Source organism: Bos indicus x Bos taurus, chromosome 22, assembly GCF_003369695.1.
Source record: "Bos indicus x Bos taurus breed Angus x Brahman F1 hybrid chromosome 22, Bos_hybrid_MaternalHap_v2.0, whole genome shotgun sequence".
Taxonomy (NCBI): domain Eukaryota; kingdom Metazoa; phylum Chordata; class Mammalia; order Artiodactyla; family Bovidae; genus Bos; species Bos indicus x Bos taurus.
In genome coordinates, this window is record NC_040097.1 from 45,578,265 (window position 1) to 45,594,308 (window position 16,044).

At 42.1% G+C, this 16,044-nt stretch overlaps 1 protein-coding gene across 3 annotated transcripts in view; it reads right to left on the bottom strand.

Annotated features, from left to right (window-relative positions):
- Nucleotides 1-15,914, bottom strand: part of SNRK (SNF related kinase) — a 66,106-nt gene extending 50,192 nt beyond the window's left edge. Inside the window, exons 1-3 of one of the 3 annotated variants that reach the window (XM_027522167.1) lie at nucleotides 15,793-15,914; nucleotides 12,614-12,663; nucleotides 2,446-2,507 (exon numbers count right to left, since the gene is read on the bottom strand). In XM_027522167.1, coding sequence (XP_027377968.1) covers nucleotides 2,446-2,507; nucleotides 12,614-12,663; nucleotides 15,793-15,882 — 202 coding nt within the window. In that variant the 5' untranslated portion in view covers nucleotides 15,883-15,914. The remainder of the gene's footprint in view (nucleotides 1-2,445; nucleotides 2,508-12,613; nucleotides 12,664-15,792) is intronic. The other 2 variants (XM_027522168.1, XM_027522169.1) reach the window with 2 other exon arrangements.
- Between the last annotated feature and the right edge of the window lie 130 nt (nucleotides 15,915-16,044).

Here is a 16,044-nt window from a genome sequence, read left to right on the forward strand (position 1 = left end):
AATCTCAGAGACTAAACTCACACTATTATTTTTTTTTACCAAAATTAAATAGAATAACCAAATCCCATGAAAAATACAGCCGTCTCCTAAGACTAGATCTTTCCTATTAGTGCACATTAATCCATGCAGTGAAGCCTTTTCTGATGCTCCCATATGCAGTTTCACATTTTCAGTAACTTTTTATTAACAGTACTTAGAGCAGTTACCCTACTTAGGTGATAATATCCCAAAAATCTAAACTGTATGTACATAAAAGTTGTTTTTTTTTTAAGCACTAGCATTAAATACCTTTAAATCTCATTTTTGCTTAAAAGAACAGAAGAAAAGCTAACAGTTAACATTTACTGAAAACCCACTATATATGTCTGCAAAAACTGAATCAGATTAGATTGTGTCATTGGATCTGAACAACCCTAAGAGGTCAGTATTATTCCCATTTTATAGCCAAGAAAGTATTGTGTTTCAGGTAAGTGCTGAAGGTTCAAATTGAATTCTTATTTCAAAGCACAGACCTCTTATAAACATATGACCATTCTAAACAATATTATATTTAGGGTAATAATATCGTGAAAGTTAAAAAAATATTCTCACAGTCATTCTCCCATGCAGGCTAAAATGATCTGAATCACATATCTGGGGCCACCTCAAACTTCTCTGTAATTGTAAATTACCCTCAGAGTAATTCTGAGTGCTTTGTTTAATTGAAAACTGCCCCCAGAGATAGGATTATTAGTCTCATTTTGAGGCAGAAAACCAGTGAGTAACTTGGCCTAGGCTCTAAGGCCAGTGTGTTAAAGAGCTGAGAGTCACCAAAGTCTGTGCTTTTAACCACTGTTCTACACTGTTTCTGCAAATTAATTTCAGAAACAAAATCCTATTTCTATTGAGACTTTTAAAAATGAGAAACCTGCACTGTTAAGATACGGCTTATGTGGCTTTCTCTTTAGAGAAAAAGCAAATTTCTTCTGTACTGTGTATTATCCTTGTCATCTGAGCTGCTCATTTTATTGATAACAGGAAAATCCAAGAGGAAAGATATTTCTTTATTTGGATAGTAGTTCCCCAAAATAAAGTTGATTTAAGCATATTTAATTTTCAAAAACAAAAATTCTAAGCTAACTCCAGGGGGCAGAAAACTATCTTTAAATCTTTAGCTTTGATTAATTATAAGGGCAGTAATAACTCTTAAAATTCTACCTGAGTTTATGTTTCCATTGCACAAGCTTACATATGCAACTTTAGCTTTCAAAAAAAACTTCTTCAGGCTGCCCCCAAGTTATATAATATTTACTTTTTCATCTATCACTTTAGATATATTCCTGGAAAGTGGCACAGAAATCAAGGCTTTATAAACACATTTCAGTTGGTTTACATTTTAATTATTTTTTAAAGATTTATGTATTACAAAGGAATATACAGATATGGGCAGGATTTTTTTTTAGGGTCTCAGACACCCACAGATAATCACCATTCACACTGTCATTTCTCTTTCCAAAAGTGGGTTAGCAAAAGGGCACAGTGAAATAATTTTTAATCTACTAGTAAGTTCATGGGGAAAAATCTCATAGGGTATCTTCTTAATGACAAGCTACCTATAGTAAAATGACTAATTGCTTTCACTATCAAAGAATTCACTCTTTGGGTACTTTTCTGGATACACATCCCTTTTTCATTGTCTGAAAGTGAAGTGAAATGAAAGTGGCTCAGTCATGTCAGACTCTTTGCGACCCCAGGAACTATACAGTCCGTGGAATTCTCTAGGCCAGAATACTGGAGTGCATAGCCTATCCCTTCTCCAAGGGATCTTCCCAACCCAGGGATCGAACCCAGGTCTCCTGCAGGGTTAGGAAGATCCCCTGGAGAAGGGAAAGGCTACCCACTCTAGTATTCTGGCCTGGAGAATTCCATGGACTATCCATGGGGTCACACAGAGTCGGACACGACTGAGTAACTTTCAGTGTCTATCAAACTACAATTATAAACCAAAAAAACAGGAAGTTACAAATAACTGAAATGTGAAAGGAAAAATATCCTTGTTATTCAACACTTTTTAAAATAGTTTAATCATATTATCAAGTGTATTTTGAGTTAGTATAGGAAACCATTAGGCTTCCCCGGTGGCTCAGACGGTAAAGAAACTATCTGCAACACAGGAGACCCGGGTTCAATCCCTGGGTCGGGAAGATCCCCTGGAGGAGCAAATGGCAACCAACTCCAGTATTCTTGCCTGGAGAATCCCCATGGACAGTGGAGCCTGGTGGGCTACAGTCCATGTGGTCCCAAAGAGTCAGACACAACTGAGCAACTTAACACAGGAAATAATTAAATCATTTTTGATATCTGAGGATCTTGCAATGCCTGAAAATCATTCTGAACACCAATGCAGAATGTTAAGATGTGGCTTATGTAAAGTAAAGGCGACTGTGTACCAACTCCAAGACATACCCTGCAAATTGCATGTGGAGTAATCCTTGTTATCACTGTGTTTTGTTAATCGCTTCTTTTTCCTAAAAGAAAACAGAAAGATACTAGTTTAGTTCTATTTGTTTTAACTTGACAGACAAATAAAAATGGAGAATTTGTTTTCAGTGACCCAGTCTTCCATTATTTTTCTCCCCTCTGTCAACTACAGCCCGTTCAAGGAATCTTTAGGCAACAGGTATTTCACAGTGAAAAGACCCTGATGCTGGGAAAGACTGAAGGTGGGAGGAGAGGGGACAACAGAGGATGAGGTGGTTGGATGGCATCACCGACTCAATGGACATGAGTCTGAATAAACTCTGACAGCTGGTGATGGACAGGGAGACCTGGCATGCTGCAGTCCATGGGATCGCAAAGAATCAGACACAACTGAGCTACTGAACTGAACTGATTTCACAGTGAACAGATACACGGAGATTGGTTCAGGCAGACAGAGTAAAAGGATTATTCCACTTGAAGGAGGAGGGAATTATAATAATGAAGAGTAAAGTCACTGTTTTTGAAATGCCTCCTGGGAAATGAGCACGAATCCGCAACGCGATGAATCCTCACCAGGAACCTGCAAGGTAGGCACCAGGAGGCTCCGCCTGCCCCACAAGCAGCAGCCTGTGACTCCAAGCTGCTCAGCCAGGCTTCAAAGCCCAACATGCCTGCAGGAGCCTCTCTGGCTCATGAAATACCCACTCCAATAGCCGAGGAGGGCAACCTCTCCAGCCCTCCGTCCTCCAGAAGGCCAGCAAAAGTCAACAGTAGTGCTGGGGGACACACACAACAGCTCCGCACTAGAGGCTTTCCACCTGACAGTAAAACAGAAACTCCAGGAACAAAGAGCATGTGAGGGGATCACTGATACCTAAGCTCGGGGCACAGGGAGGGAACTAAGGCAGCCTTGCAGGCCTTTCCTCAACACTGGAACATCGTATTAACAATTTCAAGTTCTAAACATTCAAACTAGGCCAAGGCACTTTATACAACATACTACAGATGAGTCCAGGTAATCATTAAGCTCAAGCTCGTATGAGCTCTGGGAAAAGAGCACGTGAAGAGGTTGGGGGAAGTAGGAAAGATGAAAGGAGGAAGAAGGAAAGATGGCTGTGAAAACAAGTTTACTGCTGGGAATGAGGGGATGAAGAGCAATGCAGACAGTTGCTCACACAGACAGGGCCAAGCAAAGTCAACGGCACAGGCCCACATCTAGAGAAAGGTGAACTCTGGGATGCCAACCTGCTCCTTCAGCTCCAAGTGAGATACAATAGCTCCTCCCATTACCCACGCCTGCTTCTCTCTCCAACAGACAGTTTCATCCACAGTCTGGCAAGGCAGTGTGATGGTCCAGCTTGGTTGAGGACTGGTTCTGTTAAGGCTAATGACTGGATCTGAATGCCAGCTTACCAGCCACTAGCCACTTGGACCTGAGAAAAACCTGACGTCTCTGTATGGTCAGTCTCCTCATTAGAAAACATCAGTAGCAGGAGCATGGCATAGGTCGCGGTGAATTAAATCAGTTAATAAAGGTAGTGTTTAAAATAAAGCCTGGCACAGAGGGAGCAGTCAGTAAATACTAGCTACCACCACTACCACGGTCATGATGATAGTAATCTCCTCCACCCAGGTAGAAATTCCTTCAGTCTTCCCCTCTACCTCAAGAGACTGAATTTACTGAGCTATCGTCTCTCTTCTGTTTTCACAAAATTCCCTATGACTCAGAAGGTAAAGAATCTGCCTGCAGTGCAGGAGACCCAGGTTCCATCCCTGGGTTGGGAAGATCCCCCGGAGAAGGAAATGGTAACCCACTCACTCCAGTATTCTTGCCTGGAGAATCCCATGAACAGAGGAGCCTGGCAGGCTGCAGTCCGTGGGGTCGCACAGAGTCGTGGACTGCTTGGTTTCCTAAAGTGTGTTAAACTGCAAATGGATACTATAGATTGGTAAAGAAATTAATCTCTAGTTGGGTATCAAAGTCTGATGATTTTTCAATAAAGCACCCCACAAAATCTAACTATTTGCTTTTTTCTTTAAACTTCTTCTTCTGTATTGGGAATACAGACAATTAACAATATTATGACAGTTTCAGGTGACCAGTGAAGGGACTCAGCCATACTCATACATGTATCCGTCCTCCCCCAAACCCTAGGTGTGATCATTCTATACATAACTTTATATCTTCTTTATATTCTTCTTTATATTCTTCTTTTTTCAACTGACCAATTACTTTCCTTTCAGTATTTTTGTTTCAATTATGAAAGAAACATCTATGCAGTGTAAGAAACAATACAATCAGAACATATATACTGGCCAAAAAAAGGGGGGGAAATTTTTTTTTTAAATCATCCATTATTCTACCCTCTGTGATAATCTCTGTTAACATTTTGGACACAGCCTTCCCAATTATTTTCTATGTATAATACATGCCAGACACAAAATGGGGTAACACTCACACACACACACATATACACACTGGGGATGAGGGGAAGAGGCAACCATTTTCTAAGTATTTCCACAAAACAAGTTCACTTTAGAAAATCTGGAAAATACAGAAAAGCACCATAGATGAAAAACAAACAAAAAACATCTATAATCTCATCAAGGACAGCCTCTCTTCAGGCTTAAGTTCTTTACACCTGGGCTTCTATACAAAGTTTATTGTATACGAAGTCACAGGACTACTTTTTTCCTCTACTACAGGATGAACATTTTCCATGCACTATGTTCTTCTAAATCGCCATTTTTAATCACTACATTAACTATTATGACATCTTTTAAAACAGCAAGAGCCCTAAATCAGGCCATTCTAAAGTGGTCTTCTTACTTATGATAGCATTTGCTCATACACAGATATGATGCGGCTGGACCTAAATGAAACAGACCATCCAGTCGAGGGTGTTTATAACATGGAAATTCATGTTTGAGAAACAAGTACTGGTATGTGTTGCAAGAATACACTGATGCTCTCCCAGTTTACTGAAGAGAGCAGAAGCAACTGAAGTGTGCGGGTGTGGCTGGAGAAGAGGAAGGAAGTGTGGGTGGCCCTACACACATTTTGCAAGCTGCTGAAAACAGTTGTAAAACCAGCCTCTGTTAAACCTACTGTCAATTTGGAATGCACCCTGTTATTCTTGTCAAAACTCACTTCTAGCTTTTCACTGACATCTTTACCACTGGAGTGTGTCTCCAACTCACACAGCACGCTCAACAAAGGTGGTTCCGTGTGGGTCATCATTACCAAGCAAGCCATCGCATGAGAAAGCAGGTCACACAAAAAAGGCCATATGCAAAAATTAGGGTACTCCATAGCCTCTCTACACTTTGGGATATTATAAATTTCCCCTGTTAAACCAGACCACTACTATTCAAACACAGAAAAACCTTCCAAACAATTTACATGCCTCAAAAAATGATCTGTGCCAGTGCTCGCCCTCCAATATAGACATCTAAGAGATGAGTTTTTATACAACCATGCTAAAACTGTATTTAAGCTTCTTATACATGGAAATTATCTGGTATCTTTCACAAACAGCAAAAATATGAAAACTGTAACTCTTACTCATGAGAAATGTCAGACTAAACCTACGTTTAGAGAAAAGTCAACTCAAGTAGAGGAACTAACGCACGTTTCACGAAAATTGCTGCCCTGATCTCACTGCTAACATTTCAAAGACACCTCGAACAGAAACAGTATAGGTCGAAAAGAAGGCAGTAGACTCAGTCCTCCAGGAATATCAGTCACCTCCAAGTCAAACAGAAACGAAATCCCAGTGGCAGTCACCGTTGCTGTTCTTTTCATCCAAAGTAGACAGTACTCCGCAATTTTGGACTGGTACTCTTCCTGGGCATAATTAACATAGGCTATAAGGCAAGGATGAAGCAACCAGGGTCATCCAGCGGTTAGGATCTGGCACTTCCGATGCAGGGGGCCTGGGTTCAATCTCTGCTCTGGGAACTAAGAACCCACATGTCTCACAGCATGGCCAAAAAAAGAAAAAAGAAGAAGCAACCATCACAAACAAGTCAACAGGTCCCAAGTTATGGAAGAATCTAGAGTTCTTCACTGGACTGGGTGACTATTACTATGTGGGTATCACAATCAGCCTGTAGCCACTGGATGGAATCAAGACAGAAACTGCAAATTAGAAGCTTTCAATCATTTATTATGAGAAATGGCCCGATTGGCAAAAACGTACCTCCAAATGTCTAATAAAGCATTTGCCAAGGGAAGGTAAAGTAACTGTTTACTAAAGTATGTCCTCAAAGTTTTCTTCCTGGCAGTCAATTTTAATGGACTCAGGGCCACTGGAGGTAACCAGGAACGCCAGGCTGAAAAGTCTGCTCTAGTCTCTCAAGTCAGCGACTGGGTTGCCAATGCAGATCTATCCCTTAAAGTGCTGGTTTAAGAAATCTTTATTTTCCCTAAATAGAGCAAGCTATATTCCAGGGATTTGAATGAAAGGAGGAGTCAGACAATCTATTAACTGATGGAAAGTAGCACTTAGCGTTTGTAGAGAGAAAGGGGTTAACATCCAAGCCACAAAACCTTGACCAGCAGCACAGCTAATAAGTTCAAAATCTTCAACAGAACTGCCTCTCGTTAAAGTGATGAAAAATGCTAGGCATGTCACCATTTCTACCTGAGGGTAAATGAGTCTTTAAAAATTAGTATGGTGACAGCTCTGGTATAAAGTGCCCACATAATAAATAATGATTTAAGCACAAGTTAGCATCCAGAAATTATTCCAAAATAAATAAAGCTAACCCACAATTGCTCCTTTGCCAGGAAAACAGAATGTAAGGTGGAATCTATGGAGCATTTAAAAAATTTAATCTAAATCTCTCTTCCAGAGCTTTTATTAATACTGTCAAAATTCATTTTAACTCCGTATCATCTTTTTTATACCCCCTGCTGCTGATGTGACAAAGATGGTCATGAAAAAGTGCTCAAAAAAGAATGTCAGAAAAGAAAAAAAAAAACTAATCCATGAACAAAAATATCGGCACCTAATATTTCACTGATTTTGACTTAAAAGGCAGAAGCATTTGGGAATTTTCTCATACTGCTGGCACCACAGATTACTTTTCTGAAAAGCAATTTGGCAATACCTGTATTAAAAGCCTTAAAATAATTAATATCCTTGATTTAATAATCTTACTAATAGATTTATGTCTTAAAGAAACAGACAAATACCTAGTCACAACGTTCAGGGACATTTATATTTGAAAAAAAAAAAAGATCAGAAATAACCAAAAGGTCTACAGTAAGAAAATGGTACACCTAACACAACACTCTGCTGGTATATTTTGAATCTATTCAATCTCATGGGAAATTGTCACAATAAAATGTTAAGTAAAATTCACACACTCAATTTCATGGCACGGGATCCCAGATTTTTTTAAAACATATAATCTGTCTGCATATATACTTTTAAAAAAATGTTAAAATTACAGCTTTTTTTTCTCTTTATACTTTTCTGTTCTTTTCAAATTTTTAGCAGTGAATATGTGCTGCCTTTATAACCTAGGAAAGGCAGAGGTTACTAAAATTTTGAATTTCTGTACATAATTATTCATTCAATTTACTTTTCAACTGACACCAATGAAATAAACCAACTTCCCTGAAATATATATATTTATATAATCTTAATAAACAGACATACTCAATGAAATATTCTGCCTCCTTTGAGGGACAAAGTATGCAACTCCTTCAGGCTAAGGAAGGAACACTGAGTCTAATTTTTTATTAGCAAATATTTCAGCCCTAATTGTGGGGGATAAATTGCGGGGGACAATACAGTCCCCTAATCCTTGAGAATCTTACAAATAAGTTATCTACACATAAAAAGATAATTATACGAGATGGTTGGATGGCATCACCATCTCAATAGACATGAGTCTGAGCAAACTGAGGGAGGCAGTGATGGCCAGGGAAGCCTGGCGTGCTGCAGTCCATGGGGTTGCAAAGAGTTGGACATGACTTAGTGACTTAGAAAACTTGGGCAAGTTATGTCAAAGGAAGAGCAAAGGATACTAAAGGCAGGACACCCAAGGATGGGGCAGCCCAAAGATCAGGCCTTAGCCCTCACAAGGAGCAGTGGGACACCCTTTCTGGAAACACAAGAAATGGACAGCAGAGTACACGTGGTGGGGTGGGTGAAGTCAGGCCAGCGGGCAGAAGTGAGATTATAAATATAACAGGGTTAGGAAGGCTGATCCTGAAAGCTACCTAGCGCTTCACCATTTAGGGAACTGTGATGAACTCTCAGTCTCTCAACATCAATGGAAAACTTGCTAGACTAAATTCACCACAGTCCCTTCCAACTGTACTTTAGATTAATTCAAGTGTCATCAAAGAATTAAAAATGCACAGAAGGAGCTTCACATCACAGAGCTGATGTGAGGCCTCAAAAGGAAGGAAAATTCTAGGTTTTTAACATGAAAGCAACAGAAGAATAAGGTCATTAGAAAATTTAGACCAATTATAAAAGTTCACTGTTCACCTTAAGATTCCATAAAATATCGATTTTTGTTTTGACTTACTGGATTCTCTCATTACCCATACTACTTTCCTAAAAACCTACTAACTTATAACTAAACAGGTTTACAGGTTTATATAGAAATGAGTCTTATAGCAAAACCACAGTTGACATTTCTTTTCATTGTCTCATTTCAAGTTTTAACAATATCTTTCACTGCCACAACTGCCCATCTGAGAAGTTTACTTTTGTTTTAATGCAGGTTTCAGAAAGTAAACAATTAAAAAAAAAGAATAAACAATTTAACTACTGGGAATCTATGTATGCACTGAATTCTTTACATCTGTTCTATAGTTTATTCCTTACCATCAGGAATGTGATGGAAGTATCACACCCAATCTATGGAACAGAAAGGAAGGCCAAACAGGATCAAGTCTTCTATGCCACAGTCCTACGTCCAGGTAAGGGCTGCCTGAGCTGACTCCTGAGCCCTGTATTTTTTCCTGCAATAATACAATGCCTCCCCACTTTGATCTGGGCCTTTCTAATTCCCAGGAAAACAGCAGCACTAAAATAAATCTATTCTGACAATTCTGCTTTTCCTCCAATTCTGACGCGCCATGCCGAGTTACCTGATCCAGCCATCAACTAACAAGAGCGACACCAAGGACTCACCTAATAAACATTATTAACAAACAGTTCCGCTAAAAACTTTTTGAAATGTTTAGAAACTACACTTTGAGAAAGGAAACAACAGGCAAATAACCATTCAAAAGACAGACTGAGAATTACTGGTCATCTAAAAATGCAATGGCACCTCGGGAAAAACTTCCATCTTTACAGTTTGTATACTATTTTGTTATGGCAAGATTTCTCCCCGATGGCACAGAACAGTCAACACCAAGCAAATCATTTAAGTACAATTTAAGAAGGCTCTATTTTCTGCTTTAAAAAATTTATCCTTACCCAAACTGCAATTTTAATGTACTTTGCAAATTACATTCTCTCCATTTGTTTCTAACAAAGCATTTTCCTTCATAAGAGGATTAGCAAATACTCATAAAGGAGGAGAACAAAGGATCAGATCATGCCTTGAAACACTAGATTGAGTATTGTCATTCTACATGTCTTCCGTAGTACTCGTAATACTTTATACCAATAAAGAGAATTGTTTAACCTGCAGAAAATGAGATAGAACACAAAGCAGAACTCTTAAATTCAATTGCTTAACTTTCGTCCACTATTAAAAAAAATTATTGTGCAATATTTGGACTATTTAAGAGACCCATAAATATGGCACACTCTAAGCTTCATAATTTTGGACTATTTAAGAGACCCATAAATATGGCACACTCTAAGCTTCATAATCTATCCAATGAATATTTGTTAGTATAGTGTCCTAGATCTAAAATGAACTTTACCTACATACATTATACTGAGTGAAACCTACATTACCTAAAGTGTACTCTCCTTAATACAAAAGAACCAACGTGTCTAAATATTAAACCCACTTAAATATACTATTTAAACATTTCCCCTACCTATGCAATATGAAAATAATATAATGACCTAAGAGATAAGCCTGTACATAGAAGGGGAGGGAACATCAGAGAAGAGCTGGGACAGCAACCTAAGCGTCACATTTCAAAGTGACACAGAGCCAAATTTTCTCGTTGTCTAAACCACAGAGATGCACATTAAAAATTATCAAAATTCATTTACTCAGCAAATATGAGGAGCAGCATCATAGCATAAACGAGTACCATAGGATCTGGAGCCCAGGGAGATACTCCGCTTCTGTCAACAGGCACGTCTTTGTCTATAACACAAAGATAAGCACCACCTGGGACAATTATGAAGGCAAAAGGCGATAATACACATCAGCAATGTGTCAGTGGGATTAAAATCACCCCAGATTTCCCCCCCCCCCCAGCTTTTCACAACTGGCTTCCCTTTCAGAGAGCTTGACATCTGAGAGGAGTTGTATACTTAGTTCCCCATCTTACTCCGACATCCTTATCCTCACCCTTCTCTGGCCCAGAACACCACCCCTCCAGGCCTGTACTGGACACAACAGGAAGGCCACTGCCCTACACTGCTTACACCTCTCACAGGGACAGGAAGGCTGGAAGAGGGGTTCTTTCCCCTAAATCTGCCTTTGGGAGCTCACAGGAGGCATCTCAGAGAAATTATTTTGTTTAAGCTAAGAACTGAAATTGGCTGAGGTGGAAAAGTGGCCTTAGTGTGACTGGGACAGTAACACGCACAGGGTATGAGATAAGGGGAGAGAGAGGCAGGGAAGGACCGGACTCCCGAAGGTCCTTGTGTCCCATGCATATGAGCGGATGCTGCTCACACCTGGCCAGCCATGCTTCAGGGCCAGCACACAGGCCACCATCCAGGCCACTGCCTCTCCCTGCCCTGCTATACTCCTGCACACCAGCTCCTGTGCCCTCTCACAGCACTATGCCCTCTTCCATCATGGCCTGTGTCACAGTTGTGGTTACAGAATTATTTCTGTGATTATGTGATTAATAATCTGTAACCCCCACTAGACTACACGATAAATTCAGCCTGTGTAAGACACGTCTGCTTTATTCAGCTCTGCATCCCTGGGCCCGCCGAGTATAGCATCTGCCTGAAATATATAGATACACTTTATTAAGTGAACAAATGAAAGCTGGCACTAAGAAGCCAAAGAAGAATCCTGAGCACGGGAATGGCAATCAGAGATGACAGCTGAACAAACCACTCTGGTAGCAAAGTGAAGATCAGATTGGAAGGGCAAGACTAGAGCCTGAACACAGGTGAGGAGACTAGTGAAAAATGCCTCCAGAAAAATGATTAAAGACTTAAAAGTCAGGGCAGCCTGAATCTGGGCAGTGGTGAGGAGGATGGAATGGAGGAGACGCGCTTAGGAGGCAGAATCCAGAAACTCAATGCACAGGGGGCAAAGCAAAGACGGGAATCTGGAATGACTCTAGTGGAGAGTGCTAGCAGGTGGGGCATTGACTCACACCGGGAATACAGGATGGCAACAAACATTCCCTGAGCATCTACCGCTTTCTATTCTAGAGTGGAAGATCTGCCTCTAGCTCTGGGATTCTATGAATGGGAAGCAATTTCTATCCCACCCATTTGGATACAATGGGTATGGTATCCATTAATGGGCAGCAAACTACAGTTCAGGTTTTTCACATTTCTTCACCAGGACATTTCTTGGGCACACTGACTACGTATGAGGCCTAACACTGGTCTGGGGATACAGCAATCAAAGAAGAGGCATCTCTGCCTCCAAGGAGCTGACAGTCTTCTAGGTTTGAGACAGGTAACCGCGTGACAACAACTGAGAAACTGAGGCCAGTTATGCTATGTTTGACCAGTTACATGTCCTGTAACCTACATTTCTGTGATTTCGTAACTTCCATCACATTTCAGGCCCACGTGTAGTTAAGGGATTGCGTGTTTGGACATCCAGACAGACACCCTTCCCACTAATCTTGCTTTGAGCCTGGAGACACTCCAGAACAGAAAGCAACATGGTACATGGGCAGCCAGCGCCCTCCAACTCTGAAGCAACTGCTGTAGTCATGGGGCAGCAGTGTGGGTAAGAGGACACAACCAGTAAGGAGAGGGAGAGAGGCCTGCGTGGTCAGGAAAGAGCCTACCTGAGCGGAGGCCAAACGCTGGAAGTGCCAAAGGAGAATCTCAGAAGGCTCTGGAAGTAACAGCAGAGAAATAAACATTCAGGGAAGGTAGAGCAGGAATCCTCTTTAGTCAGGTTCCTCCCCTTCCACCAGCAAGAAATGGTTTCCCACGGGATGGAAGGCCTCAACCCAAAGCAGATATACAGGAGAACAAGATGAGGAAATGGTCTGCAGTGAGAATAATGCAGCTCCAGATTATCCGGACCAGACAACACATTTTCAGCACTCACTCATGAGGTCATTAAATGAGAGGTTTTATACTGGCCCTTCCCAAACTAAAACAAAATACCCAAACATATCCTCCCCTTCAAACCCAAACCTACTGCCCTTCTTTGCCCCCTTCCTTTCTACAGCCTTAAAAAAAAACAAAAACAGCTGCACTGTCTCTACCTCCTAGGCTTCCTTTCACCCACTTGGATCTAAATCCTTCCTCCACCATCTGACCTTGTCTTTTCAACCTCCCTAAACCCTTGGAGCCCTTTCCCCTTTTCTCTGCCTAGGAACTCTACCTGTCCAAGACTGGTTCAACCATCGCCTTCTCTGTGAGGCATTCCCCAGTCCAATTGCCCAGGGGTGACTCCCTGCCCAGGGGTTTTGCCTCTGCCTCATCACAGCATTTGACCCTACTGTCATTGTTTACCTCCATGTAAATGTAATTCACAAGAGCCTGAAAGACAGGATCTCATTTTTATTCACTTTTCTGTTGCCACCCTCTAACCCAGGGCCCCCAAAGTAGACAAAGGCTCCATGAATAAATGATCAGAAGTTTAGTTTACCTTCAAAACTGCTACAAACCACTCGATTCTTCCACCTAAATTGCTCTAAGAATAGTCTTGCATACACACACACACACACACACACACACACAGGGAAGTATCTATATTCTGAATAATTAGTTTTCTTATAACAGCATCTTGGCTATAAACTCTAAATTTCGGTGGTTAAGCCAACAGCTGGCATGCAGTAAAATCAATTCTTTAGAGTTCCTCATCTATGTTTTTAATTCCTAAAATTCTGACCATGTGGAAAGTGTACCTTTTTCCTGGGCAGTGTAATGAATTCTTAACCTCAGAAAACCTGCTTCAGAGAAGCAACCAAGCCTTATTTATACCAATGCTTAGAACCTGGGCTGCTCAATAGCTCCCCAAATAGTTTTTTTTCCTTCTATTTAGTTTCACTTTCTGTATGAAACACCCATAGTAAAGTTTAGACACACAATATTTCCTGCAACCAGTAGAAATATCTGAAAGCCCTTCGATTTTAATACGGACATTCAAAAGCCTTCATTTTAGGATTATGGGATTACATTTGAACCTTAACAGCCCAATGTATACTTCTGTTCTAGAAAAATAAAAATTATGTAACTTCTCAGTCCTTGTATATTTTCTACAACGGATCTTACTGCAATAATACAGAAAAACTTACTCAGAAGAGCAGAGGAAAAAAAAAAAAAAAATACAGTGAAAGTAACTTTTCTATACTAAAGAAAACGATTAAAAAAAAAAAAACTGCAAATTTAAAAAAAAATAGAAAGGTGGCAAAGTTCCCTGCCAGGAAAACCTTAAAGATGGAGAAATAAGAAAAGTTAACTCAATGCACCTGACTTTCAATTACCATACTGCTTCAGTAAGTGACTTGACTCAATAAGTGACCTTGGGAATGTCATTTCTCTCATTTTTAGTTCTGTAGAATGGGAATGTCATCTGTTTTCCTACTAGAGACAATTGGTCGAATAAAAGAACGTGATTTTTTTTTTTTTTTTTTTTAAAGAAACTTGTCTAATTAGTTTGCTTTAATCACCACTAGTACAGTACATTCCTCTTCAGGAATCCAATTCCAAGAAAAATATTTAAGCAGACGTTGAGGACAGATTTCCTTAAGGGAATGATTTTATAAATCTGGAGAGCAATGTAACAAGATTATAAATTAACAAACTGATTACATAAGCCTTGACAACCTCAGGCTTTAAAGTACACTGATACACATTCTGATAAATTAGACTGATTTGGGACTAGCGCCTCAACCCCATACAAGGAACCCAAACTGAGGCAGCTGGTGTTTGATAGGAATCAGGTGGAATCTGATCAAGACGCGGAACATTTGCAGTTCCATTACCTGCTAGCCACGCTTCACCTTTCACCATAAAACGTGAAACGCATTAAGTCAGCTTTACCACCTGCTCCTAAGATTGTGAAAATGTACTCAATTAAATGGAACAGGGGAAAGTAACTAGATAGTGTGAAAAATCCTATACCCTTAGACGTCCAGAAGCTGAAGAACCCTACTGCTAAATCCCCCCTCACCCCTCCAAATACTGGACTTGAACCGAACTCACTATACAGCTACCGAATTTTACCTGACCCAAGTGTTAAGAACAGCACAGCTCCAGGAACCCTACTCAGGATAAAAGGCTGTCACTTTCCTGGATCCCAAGTCCAAGCAAACGGAAGGAAGGGTTTTGTAAAACGGTCCAGAAAGGAATCAACAGGCGATGACTACGGAAAAGAACGGAGGTTTTCCAATCTGAAAAATTCTAGCTGTCCCTCGGGAACGGCACTGCTCCTCCTTCCTTACCCCGATGCCCTTTCTCTACAGACAACAATATCCCCATTCTATTGTACGGCTGCAGTTTTAGCAAGAAATCCCCTTGCTGCGCCAGATCTCCAGATTCCTTTGAAAAAGGAAAACACCTTTAGTGAAGAAAACACCGTACGAGAGAACCTGGGCGCGGGGATCCGCGGGCGCCGCACTCGGCCAGCTCCGGGGCGGGGCACGGGGATGCGGGCACCTCCCGAGGTGCCGCAATCCCGCCGCGGCCGCAAGGGCAGGGCCTCGGGGAGCCCGTGGCCGGCCGCCGCAATGCCCGCTCCCGTGCGGGCCCCGCCGCCGCCCGCTGCCTGCCTCCAGGCCATCAGGCCGCACCGCCGCCGCGCGGAGTCCGGGCCGCCGCAGCCCGGGGCCCGCGTCCTCCCCGGCCCGCGACGCGGGGAGCGCGGAGCGCGCAACTTACTTTCCGCCTGCGGCGGGCGCCCCGACCCCGGCGCCCAGCCCGGCAACCGCTGAGGCCACTCGGCGGCGGAGGCCAGCCCGTCCCCCGCCCACGGCCGCCGCTCCCGGGTGCACTGCGTGCTCGCCCCTACCTCAGCAAGCAGGCGGGCTTCCGTCCGCAGCGGCCGCGGCGCCGACAACTCCCTCCCGGCCGCCGAATCCCCGCACCCAGCACTAATCATAATACCAAGCGGGCAGCCGGCCGCAGGGAGGGGGTGGGGGACCGAGATGCGCCTGCGCGGGACGCGCGTCATTGTGACGCAGGCGCCGGGGCGGGGCCGCGGCGAGGGCGGGGCGGGGCGCACCTGCGGGCTTCGGCGCGAGAGCTGCTGCAGGGCAACCTG